This window comes from Podarcis pityusensis, assembly GCF_964106645.2.
Source record: "Podarcis pityusensis genome assembly, chromosome: 3".
Lineage (NCBI taxonomy): Eukaryota > Metazoa > Chordata > Lepidosauria > Squamata > Lacertidae > Podarcis > Podarcis pityusensis.
This window is the reverse complement of record NC_138026.1, coordinates 15,841,817-15,858,014: the sequence shown is the minus strand read 5'-3', so window position 1 is coordinate 15,858,014 and position 16,198 is coordinate 15,841,817. Positions and strand designations below refer to the sequence as shown.

The window sequence follows — 16,198 nt, the reverse complement described above, 5'->3', positions numbered from 1 at the left end:
GCAACTTAATGCCTGCAAAAGGCATTCAGCATATGACCATTTATTCTTACAAGACTTGCCTAAAAAACACAAGATTTGTTGGGTTTCTGTACACACACTTATGAGGTTAAAAGAAAAAGGGTGTTCCAGGTATTGTGCCTCAGTTCCGTGTTAGGTGTAAAAATAAAGCCTACAAAAATCCTGACCTTTGAAACACTAGACTTCCTGAATCTCTATCCTGGCTTTCATTTGCTGCCTACACATCAAGATAAAGGAATAAACAAATGCCACGAATGTTGCAGTACATCAAACCGAGTTGCTTAAGGCTCTGAAGGGCATATGCTACTAGTTTTATCAGATTGAAGAGTCGAGTTATTATATAAACAGCATCACATTGATGCCTAGCAGTAGACAGTTGTAAAAGAAGATCGTGCAATGGAGCTTGCTTGCAGAAACGAATGGAATTTCATCCTCAGGATTCAGTTCGGTGACATGCCATCATAACAAAACACACCGCAGAATGATTTTTATATGGGGAGGGTAGGGAAGTAAGGCAATATTGTTTTCTACCCAGACTCCTTCACCCTTTTTGGATTATGTCCACTTCTGTACCCCAAAGATTATCAGCTTGTCATTATCAGTTTGTCATTGAATAATCTGAATCATTGGGGTTTCTTCAAGCCTATTGGTCAGCTCTTTTGTATTAATCCCCACGACGGGGTGAGCTCCTGTTGCTCGGTCCCTGCTCCTGCCAACCTAGCAGTTCGAAAGCACGTCAAAGTGCAAGTAGATAAATAGGTACCGCTCCGGCGGGAAGGTAAACGGCGTTTCCGTGCTCTGCTCTGGTTCATCAGAAGCGGCTTAGTCATGCTGGACACATGACCCAGAAGCTGTATGCCGGCTCCCTTGGCCAATTAAAGCGAGATGTCAGAGTCAGCCACAACTGGACCTAATGGTCAAGGGTCCCTTTACCTTTACCTTAGCACTTGGATGGTTGTTTGTAGGGGTTGGCCATTCACTTTGGGCTGATCCCAGAGCTTCAAAGCTTCGTAGGTATCGTAGCAGCTGCCCAAACCCCAATATCAAAGATGTTGCTGCTGCCTTCAGAAAACCAGTGGGGGTCAGTGCTCTTTTGTGGGGCTGTGGTGCAGCATTTATTCCTCCTGCCTTGGACACTTGCCCCCTATGTGCCTTTTAAGACACCAAGTAAGGAGACACCCAAAGCTTCAGAAAACCAGGTGCAAAGAGAAGACTTGCCTGAAATAGAACAATGCAAAGCGGCCCCCTATCCTGAAGCACTGAGCGGCACATGGCATTTGCAGGAACAAACTTGTCATGGCTCTTCCCTAAATACAATCATTTAGGCAAGATGTTAATCACTGTAGTTGCTCATATGCCTTACCCTATTTTATTTATCTTCAGATAAAATGTGGGGGGAAATCCAGTCAAATCAAGGAGAGAGGGAACCCTTCTGAAAACAGTAGTAAGGGAAACAGTTTTGTTTTTCTGGTGGGATTTTATGCAACTGTGCTCAGTTAGGAAGAGCTGTCAAAACTGCTAGTTAGATGTCAGTTGACAAAAAATTATTAAGAAAATTGTTTGTGTTTCCAGTTACAGAGCTTTGCAAGAATTGCTTTAAGGCAGCACCTTATTAGCGTGGCTTCTCCAGTTTTAGGCCTCTGTTGTTACTGCGCCTCTTTTTTTTCCTTTCGTTTTTGCTTCTTTGACTCAGCCAGTTTGACATTTTAAAAGATTACTAAATTGCTACTTTTTTTTCATTTTGGTCATATATTAACTTTTTTGAAACTGGCACGGTATGATTTATATGCTAGAAATCTCAACTTGGATGCAGATGGTTTTCATTTTAGAGGAAAAGGAGGATGAAGTAACTAATATTGGTGTGTTTCTGGGGAAAAAATACATTGTTTTCCAGTTTAACCTTATTTAATTTCCTTTGCTGTCAGATCAGAGCAAATTTTTCAAATGTGCTTGCCAGTCTGCACCGGGGCTGTGTACCTGTATAGCTTTCAAACTGTGATTTTCACGTTCAGAGCTCAAGTGTATCAATAAAGTGACCACTCAGGCAAGGACGCAAGATGCACTTTGGTCTTGTCCCTTTTCAGAGCAACCTTATCAATCATCCCTCAGTTTTTGATTTCACCAAAGGAAGTTGAGGGTGATGCATGTCAAGCAGTTGGGTTAGCCGTTTGCCAGGACCACTCCAGCAAATGACATCCTGTCACTGCTGACCCAGAGATGCGTAGGAAATTCAATTCCTTTGTTGTTGTCTGCGAATGGATTTTGACAAGACTTGTTTTAACTAGTGCTCAAGAGGAAAGATGGATTTCCTTCACTAGCCAGGCATATTCTGAACTTTTCAAACAGGGCCTTAACGCATCCCTTTAAAAAAACAGATTCACAAAACTACAAAACCCCTGTAAATTCTAGGTTCCCCCAACAGTTTAAATAGTGTTGCTGCTGTTTTCATCTGTGGCAAAGAACATAAGCTTTATTGCTTGTGTGTGCTGTAAGGAATATTAAATCCTAGGGATTCTGAATGAATTTAATGTTATATATTATATATGGGTGTAGTAGGAAGCATTACTGTAGATAATTATTGCAGCTTGAACTTTACTTGCTTGGACGTTTAGTCGGTTTCGTAAGGCTCAACATAATGTGAGGTGCACTGGGAAACTCACTAAAGCAGAGATCAGTGCAAGAAACACCTGCAGATTATAAGGTTATGTTTTACCTTGGGTGTGAACAAGCAAACTCTCAGCTATGCTGTTACAGACAATGGCTTCTCTCCAGTTCAGAACAACCGTTGGTAGAAATGCAGACTTAAAAGTACTGGTAGAAATAATACAGTTGTACCTTGGATCCCAAACACCTTGCAAATCAAACATTTTGGCTCCCGAATGCTGCAAACCCGGAAGTGAGTATTCCAGTTTGCAAACGTTCTTTGGAAACCGAACATCCGACAGGGCTTTTGCGGCTTCCAGTTGGCTGCAGGAGCTTCCTGCAGCCAATCAGAAGCTGCGCTTTGGTTTCCGAATGTTTTGGAAGTCAAATGGACTTCCAGAACGGATTCTGTTCAACTTCCAAAGTACGACTGTAATTACTATTCTGATTCTTCTTATTGGCGGGCATGCATACTATAGGTAAAGGTAAAGGGACCCCTGACCATTAGGTCCAGTCGTGACCGACTTTGGGGTTGCGGCGCTCATCTCGCTTTATTGGCCGAGGGAGCCAGCGTACAGCATGGTCATGTGGCCAGCATGACTAAGCCGCTTCTGGCGAACCAGAGCAGTGCACGGAAATGCTGTTTACCTTCCCGCTGGAGCGGTACCTATTTATCTACTTGCACTTTGACGTGCTTTCGAACTGCTAGGTTGGCAGGAGCAGGGACCGAGCAACGGGAGCTCACCCCGTTGCGGGGATTCGAACCGCCGACCTTCTGATTGGCAAGCCCTAGGCTCTGTGGTTTTAACCCACAGCGCCACCCACGTCCCATATGCATACTATACCTAGATTTAAATCTAGAGCTTTTCAATGTATTGCTCATGTTGTAAATACTTCAAAACATTGGTTCCTAACCAGCTAGAGATAGGACAAAGAGTTTTTTTCACACGTTCATTTTCATATGCTTCATATGTTCACATGCATGTTGGGTTTGTAAAATCTATCCAAACCCTCAATTTCCCCACCTCCTTTCATTATTCCTTGATGCTTTCTGTAAACTGGAAGCAGAAATTAATCCAACCTCAGAGAGCTGGTTTTGTCAGTTGCAAACCCAACTTTCCTTTTCTTCAGAGTAGTTTGTACCATGTAAGCTTTAAAACAGTGCAGGTATTGGTAATCATGATTTTAAAAAAGAAAACCTTTAGTTAAACTGTGCTGTTGACTTCAAAGATTTGCAATAGATTATGAGAACAGTGCAAGCGAGCCACGTTCCCTGTTAATATGTCACAACCAGAAGAGCAATTATGGCTCCTCTTTGAATTGCCCAAAGCCATTAATTTTTTTTAATAATTTTAATAACTTTAAATTAAACCAGGATTTATGCTACATACCCTGAAAACCCGAGCCCCTATGATGTGAGATGGTGCAGAAAACATTAGAATGTGTGATGGGACGATGAGCTGCTTGTGTGTAAAATCCTAGTCCCTCAGAGTTTGGTCAAGTTTGCAAACCTCTGTCTGTAACGGAGCCCCTTAAACATGGCTCCGTCAGTCGCTGGCAGATTCCGACAGTGGTTGCTTTCGGAATCGCTTCCAACATAAAAGCTCCTTAACGGAAACACGTCTTCTGGACTCTCTGCGTGACAGTTTCCGGCGAGGAGTGGGTGTCCCTACAGGAGGTCCTGAAACCTCCCCACTGTTTTCGCTGGAAGTGTCTCTGAGCCATCCCTCCAGCTCCCTTTCCCTCAGCTCAGCTCCTCTCCCCCTACTGGTTCCCTCTTCAGCTGCTGAGTCTCTCCCAACCTGTGTGAGCCCTTTCACTTCCCTTCCTTCCGATGGCAGTTCCCTGACATCCACCTCCCCTCCAGGGCCCCCTTCATCCCCTCTCGCCCCCTCCTCTACGGGCGGTGAGGAGGCAAAACCCCGGAATGAACTTCCTTCATCTTCCGATGTCCCGAACACTTCTCTCCACCTGTTGCGGTTCCTGGTCTCGAAGTACTCCTCCTCCTCAGAGTCCATCTCCCCTTCCCCTTCCGATTCCGAGAATCCTTCCAACTCCTCCTCCTCATCGGTGGTCCCAAAGTATTCCCTCCGGAACCTCTCCACAGGCTGAGGTTTCCTTGGGAACCTTTGATGGAACGTTTCTATCAATACCTCGTCATTGATATCTTCTGCCATTACCCAAGTGTTTTCTGACTCCGGTTCTCCTTCCCACGCTACCAAATACTCCACCTGATCCCCCTTCCATCTGGCGTCGAGGATTTCTGCCACATGGCTGCTGCATTCCCTTTCTTCTATGACCGGTCCCCGAGTGGCCATCCCTTCTCGTCCCCCCTCATACGGTGACAGTAACGACCTGTGAAATACTGGGTGCAGTTTCATGTGGTTGGGTAACCGGAGCCTGAAAGCCACTGGGTTGACCTGTTGAATGACCTCAAAGGGACCCAATCTCCTGGGTCTTAATTTCTTACAACCTCCTTTGAACGGCAACCCTTGGGTTGACAGCCACACCCTATCTCCCACCCTTATGGTTTCACCTTCCCTTCGGTTCTTGTCTGCCTGCCTCTTGTATTCTTCCTTCGCCCTTTCTAAGTTGAGTTGGAGCTGACGATGGATTGCTTCCATTTCTTCTACAAAATGCTCGGCTGCCGGGACACCCCATCTCTCCCCTTCTCCCCCTGGGAAAGCCCTGGGATGACACCCATAATTAGCCAAGAAGGGGCTCATCCCTGTGGACACATTCTCGGCATTGTTGTAGGCAAATTCCGCCAGCGCCAACTTTTCTACCCAGTCATTCTCTCTGTCATTGACATAACACCTCAGGTATTGCTGGAGGACCCCGTTTGCTCTTTCCGCCTGCCCGTTGGTTTCAGGGTGCCGGGCAGTCGAAAAGTTGACCTCCACCTGCAGTAAGCTCATGAGCTTCCTCCAGAACCTGGAAGTAAATTGTTTTCCTCGGTCTGAGACCACCCTCAATGGCACCCCGTGCAACCTAAAAATGTGTTCTACAAATAACTTCGCTGTCTCTTCCGCCGTGACTGCATGCGAGCAGGCTACAAAGTGGCACATCTTTGTTAGTAGGTCTACCACCACCATGATGGCTGTTTTCCCCTTGGACTTCGGCAGATCAGTCATAAAATCTATCGACACTGCCTCCCAAGGTCGTTCTGGGGTTGGTAAGGGTTCTAATAGCCCCGCCGGTGCCCGCCTCTCCCCTTTGGCTCGCTGGCATTGCTCACACCCTCTTACATACTCCCGTACATCTTCCCTCACCTTAGGCCACCAAAATTCCCTGGTGACCAACCACATGGTTTTGTGTTGTCCAAAATGCCCCGCCGTGGGGCTGTCGTGCAACTGCTTGAGTACCCTCCCCCTTAAGTCTCCTTCAGGGATATACAGTGCCCCTTTGTAATACAAAGCTCCATTTCTTTCCTCGAAACCCCCTGGTTCCTCTCCCTCACCCCTAAGACCTCTGAGCTTATTCTGGGCATATTCATCATTCTCTGTTTCCTCTACCAGTTCTCTTTGTCCCACCAATGCCGCCCCACACACCCAGCGGTCCTCTGGAATGACATGTCTCTCTTCTGGTGCTCCCTCCCCCTCCAAATATTCAGGTTTGCGTGAGAGAGCGTCCGCCCTAATGTTCTCTGGGCCTGGCACGTAACAAATCTCAAAGTTAAATTTGGAGAACTCCTGGGCCCATCTCACTTGCCGTTGGTTGAGCACTCGTGCCGTCCTCCAATACTCTAGGTTCTTGTGGTCAGTGCACACTTGCACCTTATGTTGTGCGCCAATTAGCAGGTGCCTCCATCTCCGGAACGCCTCATGAATGGCTAGTAGTTCTCGGTCATACACCGTGTAGTTCCTCTCGGATTTGTTCAGCTTTCGCGAAAAAAAGGCACACGGTCTCCACTCTGACTCCTCCTTCCCTGGCTGCAGAAGCACCGCCCCAATAGCTCTGTCTGATGCGTCAGTTTCCACTCTCATCGGTTTTTGTAAATCCACATGCAGGAGTTGTTGTTCCGAGGCGAAGGCCCTTTTTAGTTCCTCAAATGCTCGCTCCGCCTCCTCAGTCCAAACGAACTTCTTCTTACTGCTGAGACAGTCCGTAATGGGCGCCGTCAGGTGGGCAAAGTTTCGGATGAACTTACGATAGAAGTTCCCAAATCCTAGGAACCTCTGCACATCCTTCCTTGTTTTGGGTGTTTTCCATTCCAGCACCGCCTGGACCTTGCCGGGATCCATGGCCAATCCCTTGTCTGACAGGCGATACCCCAGGAATTCCACCTCCTTGGTATGAAACTGACACTTCTCCAGTTTCACCCACAGCTGGTTGGCTTGCAGCCTGCTCAACACTTCTCTGACGTCTCTCACATGCTGCTCCTCATTCTCAGAATACACCAACACGTCGTCTGAGAAGGCCACACAATTCTTGTAAAGCAAAGGCCCCAGGACGTGGTTCATAAACGATTGAAAGCACGCGGAGCCTCCTTGTAGGCCGAAGGGCATAACTAAATATTCAAATGCCCCCAAAGGGGTGAACATGGTGGTTTTCCATTCATCCCCCTTCCTTATTCGTATCAGGTTGTACGCCCCCCTTAGGTCCAGTTTAGTAAAAATCTTTCCCTTCCTGACCCTTGTCAAAATGTCGTCAATCCTGGGCATAGGGAAAGCCACTGGTTCTGACACTGCATTTAAGGCCCTGAAGTCACACACAAGCCTCGGCTTGTTCGTGTTTTTTTTATCCACAAAAAACACTGGGCTGCCCCCCACCGCCCTGGACTCTCTGATGAACCCTCTCTTCAGGTTCTTGTCAATGAACTCTCTTAGCTCCTGCATCTCTCTGTCTGACATGGCGTACAGCTTGCCTACAGGGAGCTGTGCCCCAGGGAGTAAATTGATTTGACAGTCAAAGGGTCTATGCGGGGGTAGTTGGTCAGCTTCCCTTTCGCTGAAGACGTCGCGGAGATCTGCGTATTGTCGTGGTACCTTCACGTTCTCCATTACTTCAGTCCCTGCTAGGGTGGCTTGGGCCCCTGCCAAACCCTTTCCCTCTTTGCAGTGTTCTAAGCAATGTGCTGAACCAAAAGAAACCACTCTCTGATGCCAGCCCACCAGCGGATCATGTAACGCTAGCCAGCTCATCCCCAATATAATGGGAGCTCCTCCCAAGGTGGCCACATTAAACGCTATCAGTTCGGTGTGCCTTGCCACCTTCATTATCATTGGGACGGTCTGCAAGCTGACTTCTCCTCCCAACAGCTCCCTGCCATCGATCGTGGTCACCTGCAGGGGGTTGCTTAAAGGGATCGTCTGTATCTGGTGTTCAGCTGCAAACTCTTTGCTCATGAAATTGCAGGAGCTGCCTGAGTCCAACAGCGCCTTTATCTTTAGAGGGTGTCCGTTTGGCAGCTCTAGCGCCACTTCTATCACTAGGGCGGGTTTAGGAGGTTCTGGCGTGGGCACTTTCACTGCTCTTTGGCCTGGCTGCTGTGCCCCGACGGTGGCAGCCAGGCGTTGGCTTTTACTTGCTTCGGTATTTCTTCCTCTCTTCCCTCCACAGCTCCTACCATCCCTTGCCATTCCTTCCTCTGGGGGCAGACTCTGGCAAAGTGACCTGGCTGTTGGCAGAGATAGCATTTCCGGGCGCCTTTTCCCTCCTTCTTTCCCCCCTCACTGGGCTTTGAAACTGCGCGCGCGCGCGCTGTTCCGATTTCCATCGGCTCTGCCGGCGGGAAAGTTGGCTCTGGAATGTCTGGAATGCGGAACTCCTTCCAACGTTCCCCCTTCCCTTCCCGCCTCTCCAATGCTCTCGCCTCCTGGCGCGCTCCTATGGTCAGCGCTGATTTGGTCAGCTGGTCCATAGACTCCGCCCTGGGCGCCCGGGAAAGTTCGTCTTTCACAGCCGAAGAAAGCCCTTCTTCAAAGAGCATTTGAATGGGTTCCGCCGATAGATCCCACCCCAATTTATGGATCAACATGGTGAACTCAGTCCAGTACTCACGGACAGATCGGCTCCCCTGTTTGCAAGCCATTAACTGTCTGCGGACCACTCCCTGTTCAATATCGCTGGAAAACATCAGATCCATGGCGCGAAAGAACTTCATCGTGTCCTTTAGGACGTCACTATTCGCTGCCATCAGGGGTCTAACCCAGTCTCTCGCCCCCTTTTCAAGATGCCCAATCACGAAAGCCACTCGTGATTCCTCGTCAGGGAATTCATCAAACTGCAGATTGAGGGCATATTGCATCTCTGTCCGAAAGCCATGATAGTCTTTGGGCTCCCCCCCAAACTTCTGCACCAATCCTGGTACCTTTCTGACGAGCTGGGTGTCTTTCCCCTTTTTGTCTGCATCCTGAGCCCTCCTCTCCTCAAGCCTCGCCGTCTGCAGCGCTAGCTGGACCTCCAACACCCGGTACCTTTCTTCCAGGCTTGGACCCGCTCCAGCTCCTGCTTCTCCGGTTCCGGCTGGGTTGCTCATGATGCCTTCTCCTGCACAAGCTGCTCACGAAGACTGTCGGAATGCTGTGATGGGACGATGAGCTGCTTGTGTGTAAAATCCTAGTCCCTCAGAGTTTGGTCAAGTTTGCAAACCTCTGTCTGTAACGGAGCCCCTTAAACATGGCTCCGTCAGTCGCTGGCAGATTCCGACAGTGGTTGCTTTCGGAATCGCTTCCAACATAAAAGCTCCTTAACGGAAACACGTCTTCTGGACTCTCTGCGTGACAGTTTCCGGCGAGGAGTGGGTGTCCCTACAGGAGGTCCTGAAACCTCCCCACTGTTTTCGCTGGAAGTGTCTCTGAGCCATCCCTCCAGCTCCCTTTCCCTCAGCTCAGCTCCTCTCCCCCTACTGGTTCCCTCTTCAGCTGCTGAGTCTCTCCCAACCTGTGTGAGCCCTTTCACTTCCCTTCCTTCCGATGGCAGTTCCCTGACAGAATGACATCTCTCTGCTGAAATATTGCCTATCATATGAACACCAGGCTAGAGTTAAAGAGTACAGGTCTATTAAAATAGCTTCCAATAAGGTTTTTAAATGGCTACAATATCACTCTTGCCTTAATTAACACTTGAGCAAAGTTGCTCAGCCCAGTCAATAAAGAAGCAGGTCTGAGTTTTCGCAGGCTTACTCGTGCTTCTTTTCTCTTCCTCTCAGGGGTGTTTGAATTGGAAGGTTAAAGCTTTGAACTAAGCATAGCTCACACCGTATGGATCTGGTTTGGCTGTCTAAAGGGCATAATTATGTGGGACAAACCAAAAGGGCAGTACTGCTGTCACCTTTTCAAATGTTGGGTCAGACGCTCTGTGCAACAGCAGCAGCAGCTTTGAGCCTCAAATAAAAGTTTGAAACAAGTCCACGTTCTGCGCTAAAACCTCTTTGTAGGTTGTCAGCCGTCTTTGTAAGTGGATAGAACGCTTTAAAAAGAAAAATTGCCGTAAAACAAAAGGGGCAGCGAGGAAAAACCAGCAAAGCTGACGTTGCATGTCAGAGGAATTGAAGAACATCCAACTATAGACATCCCTAATTCATTTATTGATTAACCTGATAAATCCATCCTCATTCCAAGGCGATATGGATCTTTTCAAAGAATTGTAGAGTTGGAAGAGACCACGGGGTCCCCTGCATTGGGAAAATTTTAATATCTAATGTTTTACAATTTTTGATGTATTGTAAGCCGCCCAGAGTGGCTGGGGAAACCCAGCCAGATGGGCGGGGTATAATAATGCAGTGATACCTTGGGTTACAAACACCTTGGGTTACAAACACTTTGGGTTACAGACTCCGCTAACCCAGAAATAGTACCTCGGGTTAAGAACTTTACCTCAGGATGAGAACAGAAATTGCATGGCGGCAGCGCTGCAGCGGTGGGAGGCCCCATTAGCTAAAGTGGTACCTCAGGTTAAGAACGGGTTCAGGTTAAGAGCAGACCTCCAGAACGAATTAAGTTCATAACCCGAGGTATAATAATAATAATAATAATAATAATAATTATAATAATAGTTGTTGTTGTTGTCGTTGTTGTTGTCCAACCCCTTTCCCCCAAAATGGGGTTTGAACCCATGACTCTCAGATTAAGAGTCTCATGCTCTACCAACTATGCCATCCCTTCAGAACATAGGGTCCCCCCCCCAAAAAAATGGTAGTAGCATATATCCAAAGAAAATTGAAACAAAACGCTGCTCTATAATATTTAAAACGTTGGTGTTGTAAATACATCTTCTGAGTAAGACATGGGTGCATTCTCCTAAGTTGTATATAATGCTTATTGCCAGGAGGGTGGGATAAAAATCCTTTAAATAAAAATAAATAAATCAAACTGTTATTGCAGTTTAGCTACTTTAACTCTCTACCCAGCTGTACCCATTTTTGAAATGCCCGCTGCTCAGCTGCTGCATCCGACATTTGTGTTTTCGTTGTCTTATAGAGGGAATGAGCATGAAACAGAGGGGCCTTGCTCTGCGAACTAGTCATAACTCAGGCTGACAAATCTGTTCCCTGATTTAAATGACTGTTTTGTCTGTTGACATTCATTTTACAGGGATTTTGTTGTGCATCTCAAAGCAAAATGTTGGTATGGAGGTTAGTACAGTCAGTAAAAAAAAAAGACCAATAAAATAGCTATGCGCTTTGCTTAACATTTTGAAGTATTTGCGTAATAAACCTCTGAGAACTTTAGCAGCATTTAGACATGTCAGTCATGTTTACATGAAAAAACTTCACCTGAAGATGAAATTTCTACTCTATTGGGGAAAGCTGCTCAAAATAAATTTGATGCTCCATGTAACTCTCTGAACTGTGCATTTTTCAAAGGATACTTTAGTAAATAGATTATTTTCTCCCCTGAGTCCACAATTACAGTGTGCAGTGTCACTGGGATACAGCAAGGCTGTTATTATCCAGTCTGTTACTGAGCAAGCCTGATCCTTTTTACTGTACATAATATTTCCATCACCACTGCTTACATTTCACCTCTTCATTTATATCTCCATCATACGTTTTATGGGCATTTGGGCATTTCACATGCTCTCGTTTTCCACTCAGATATTACATTGTTTTCACCAGAAGTTTGAGATACGTTTTGCATCAATACTCCTCATGCCATGACAGTTGGTCACTTGCAGTTCTTAAGGTATTATTTATAGTGAATTTTACACACTATTCGGGACGCCACAAAAAGTATCAGGGAGCAAATGCACAAATGCTCATCTGTACTTTCTGGTATATCCTCTATAATCTACCCATAGTAAAATGCCCACGAATCTGGAGTCTCTGTATCTTTCTGTAGGGCAGATTTTCAAGTTCCCTCTTCAGATGTTAGAGTTCCTGGATTTCTGCAGTGCTCAAAGCTACCCATAACAAGGGGGCAATGGTGAGAGATGAAAAAATGTCCGAACTTCTTCTAAATTTAGCTATAATAAAGAGAGAACAGGTCTTGATATTGCAAAATTCCATGCAAAAGCATGGAATTTCTGGTCATTTACTGATATTTCCCAAGCACTTGTAACCCAAGCTTGAAGCATTGGAAGAGAAATGCAGGACATTATCATAGGGCCAGACTAGATGTTGTGTTTTGGGTTGTTGTTTTTTTAGTGGGATCACCATAAAGATACTAGAAAATTTTGAAGTGTACAAAATCCACAGGATATTGTAAAGTTGGGAGATAGGTAACTGATAGATAGTAGACATAAGAATTTCATTCTACCAATAAAAAAAAAAACCCTGAATGCAACTTTTACAGCAATTTCTATTAAGAAACAGTGTTCAAAATTTGCCAGGGACATTTTGCACCTGGCAATCAGCCACAAGACAAAATGAAGATGCCTGGGCGCCAGGATAGTACCTGATGTCTCAACCATACTCAGATCTTGACTGTTTTCGCACACTAACAACACATCCTTTAGAATTCTATCCATGTTGTTTTACCTTCACAATCAAAACGAAATTCAGAAACCGAAAAGTCATATTGCAAAATAGTGACTTTCAAGCCATCTGGCCCTAAAATGGCAACTAGGCGTTCTGTTTCGTTGACTGTAATTGTTTAATGAGCCATTTATATCTGAGTTTCTAACACTGTTAAGAAGTACCGCAAATCTTCATGTACTTCACATTGTTAGATATTTTGCATCTTTATATACCTCACAAAACTCAAACATTGTGACTTTTCAATACTGTATTCATTTTTACTGTATTCTTTATCTTCTGAGGTAAATGTTGTTTTAAAGTTAACAAAGCTATATTTACCTCAGAAGATAAAGAATACAGTAAAGATGAATACAGATGGAGCTATTAAAATAAAACATGAAAAATCTCATTTCATGGCTCAGAATGTTGTTTTGACAAAGTGGCAAACACTTCTTTCATGTATATTTTTTGGTGAAAATAGCAAAAAGAAGAATTAATCAAAGGATTCTTAAGGAAAAAGGCAGGTTAGGCATTCCAAATATTAAACCGTATTACACCCAATGCACTTAATAAAATTCATCTATATAGTGGACAAGATTCTATTTAGTGATTTATACGGTTGACCAAGAAGAAGAGGAGGCCTAAGCAAGAATCGAACAATGCGTTTTCAAAGGGCAGTAGAGATTGCCAAGACAATGATCTTTCACAAATGGAGGGCCCAAAGGGAACCAGCTGCAGATCACAAGTCTCACAACTTCTTGAGTCATGCAGACAATGAGAAAGCAGCTTATTTTGAAAGAGAGAATCTTAATAACTTTGAACATATCTGGCACAACTTCCTCAACCTCTTGTCAAAGGTGTGTGATTACCCAAGACAACTGTCAGAGACACTCTGAAAATATATATTCCCCTATTCCCCCTCTGTTTTTGTTAATTTAGTTAGTCTTATGTGATTTGAGCATCTAGAGGTTGGGATTCTGGGACACTGGAAATATATTTGAAGGGGTTCCAGTTTTATGGGGAAGAGAAAAGTGTTGGGAAAGGAAAATATTCCACTAATTCTGGGCCACATGTTTTGGAGTATGAATTATTGTATTGTTATATTTAAAATAATAAACAATGAGCAGAATACATTGATAAAGGATTGAAGAGAAGACCCATTTATATCAGTGGATAGGATTTCAGTGGTTTGTTAGTTGGATATATAACATGCAATACATTTGTTAGTAGAAAATTGGGATATGTTTAGAAGGAAGATAGATTTTTAATTAATGTTTAAGATTTTAGTCAAGATGAATAGTTTTAAAGGTTTTGTATTTCAGTTGGTATGATTCTTAATTTTCTAGTAATTTGTAATGCTTCTCTAAGCGCAGTAGTCACTGCTTAACAGTTGTGATTCTTTTTTTCTCTCCCTCCGCAGGAATACCTCAGAAATTTCTTTGCTGTGATGCTCAACTCTCCATCGTCACCACTGCATGTAAACAAAGAGGGTCTGGCCCTTTCAAAACATGCTATCTGTGAGTTCTCGTCATTCTTCAAGAAAGGTGTTTTTGACTACAGCAGCCATGGCACAAGTTAACCATTGGGAGCCTCACTTCCCAACCGAAGAATACACTTTATCTTGTCTTCCTTGCTGCTCCATGAACTCAGCAACAAAACTGGGTTGCCATTCCTGGAAAATTTCCACCCAACCCAAACGATTGACTGTTGAAAACAGCATTTTTAATGGTTCTTCTGCCGAGTTCTGGGTTCTACTTTAGAAGTTTTCTACTTTACATTGGTCTGAGAAACAATACAAGTTTCACACACGGTTGAGACCATTTGATGGCCAAAGTTCTTTGCACAAGTTCTCTGGCAATACAGAGAGATACAGCCTTCCATTACTGTTTCCAAGTTATTTTGATTAAGTTTTCAGCAGGCAGACAAGCTTATATCTTAAGCAGGTTTCCTGTTCCGTTTTAAAAAATACTGGCACAATGCCTTGTGTATCTCAAGAACTGCACTTTATCTATTTGATCATAGCATTTTCTTCCGCATATTACCTTAAATTTGAATGTTTACAAAATATAATCTGCAGAGAACTGGACATTATTGTAATCCGAAGACTTGAGATTTTGAGTGAAACATTTGCCATTAATTCAAAAGAAAAGGAAGCAACAGCTTTTTTTGGAGGGGGGAATGAGGTCAGCTTCTTTTCACATTTTCTAATTATATGGATTGTTACTGTATATTATGTATCATATTGTGCTCACGGCTAGGCATAAAAAAATGCAGCATGGAATCTTACTTTTTAAACTTATTTTTCCCCATAAAGCTATAACGCTATCATTGACTGATCCTTAGTTGCAAAAATAAAAATTTAGACTATTTCAATGCGCTTTAAGAGTTACTCAGGGCTTATTTAGAATTGCACATGTATAGAGGCAGCAATATCCATTTTGTAGAAGTACAAATTGAAAAAAATATTATGACCTACAATGGAGGCATGTACATACTCTGTATATAATAAAGATTTTAAAAAGCAAAACCACCGACTGTAACTATCTTCAAGGTACTGCTAAACTCATTTGTGAGCGCTCTCTTTCTCTCTGTATCTTCAAGTACAATAAAGATTCTCCATTTCATCAAAACTGAGCCTTAAAGATTTCTTAGTATTAGGCAGAAGAAGTTAATCTTGATTTTATTGTTGCAAAAGGCAGGGATTCTGTATGTAGGATTTTCATAGACTTTTATTCCATAGTTGTATTAGTGCTAATAATAGGAGTTGTGTTCAGAAGGAAATTGGGCTGTCTAAGTCAGTTTCCAGGGTAACTTCTCCCATTAGGATGGAGCTACAAAAAAGTCAGAGTATTCTAGATTCATTTGTGAATCTAAAAGTGTGCGTTGGAGCACTGGATCACTAGATTTCTCTTTCAAACAACCCTCCATTCACTATCCAGAATACCTCTTCTAGGCTGAACTCTGCAGGCACAATGATGATGGCTGAGAATACCATATTCATCACCTCCCTAGCCTAGACTTTTGATTAGACTTTGATGCAAGCCTATTTTCATTCCCTTCTCTCTTTTACAAGGTTGTTACTGTACTTCACCAGATCTTAACCTATTACAGTATTTGTAAGAATGGATTCCATGAATTTGTCCATGGCAAGTCTGCGTTTATATGCAAGTTGTTCATATATTGCGAGTTTGTACAAGTCTTCAATCCAATTGTAGAAGGGAGACGCATTTTTATTTTTCCGATTCATCGGTATCCGTCTTTTTCCTGTGGTAAGGGCATGGAGAGTCCACTTGTATTGTCCTTTTGTAAGGTTCCATGTGCTGGGTATTCAAGAGGATATTTTGCTCTGTAAATGTAAGGTGGTTCCATACAGATCTGTTGATGGTTTCAGTACCTTCTGCCAAAAATCTTTCAATACAGGACAATGAAATAACATATTTTAGAGAAGCATTATCCCTGTTGCATATCCAACGGTTAAACACCTTAGTTAGTTAGTTAGTTAAAAAAGGTAAAGGGACCCCTGACCATTAGGTCCAGTCGTGGCTGACTCTGGGGTTGCGGTGCTCATCTCGCTTTATTGGCGGAGGGAGCCGGTGTACAGCTTCCGGGTCATGTGGCCAGCCTGACTAAGCTGTT

At 44.1% G+C, this 16,198-nt stretch overlaps 1 protein-coding gene across 1 annotated transcript in view; it reads left to right on the top strand.

Annotated features, from left to right (window-relative positions):
- KIF16B (kinesin family member 16B) overlaps positions 1 to 15,192 on the top strand; it is a 116,269-nt gene extending 101,077 nt beyond the window's left edge. The window contains exon 27 of the mRNA XM_080998900.1: positions 13,983 to 15,192. Coding sequence (XP_080855026.1) covers positions 13,983 to 14,141 — 159 coding nt within the window. The 3' untranslated portion in view covers positions 14,142 to 15,192. The remainder of the gene's footprint in view (positions 1 to 13,982) is intronic.
- The last annotated feature ends 1,006 nt before the right edge of the window (positions 15,193 to 16,198 follow it).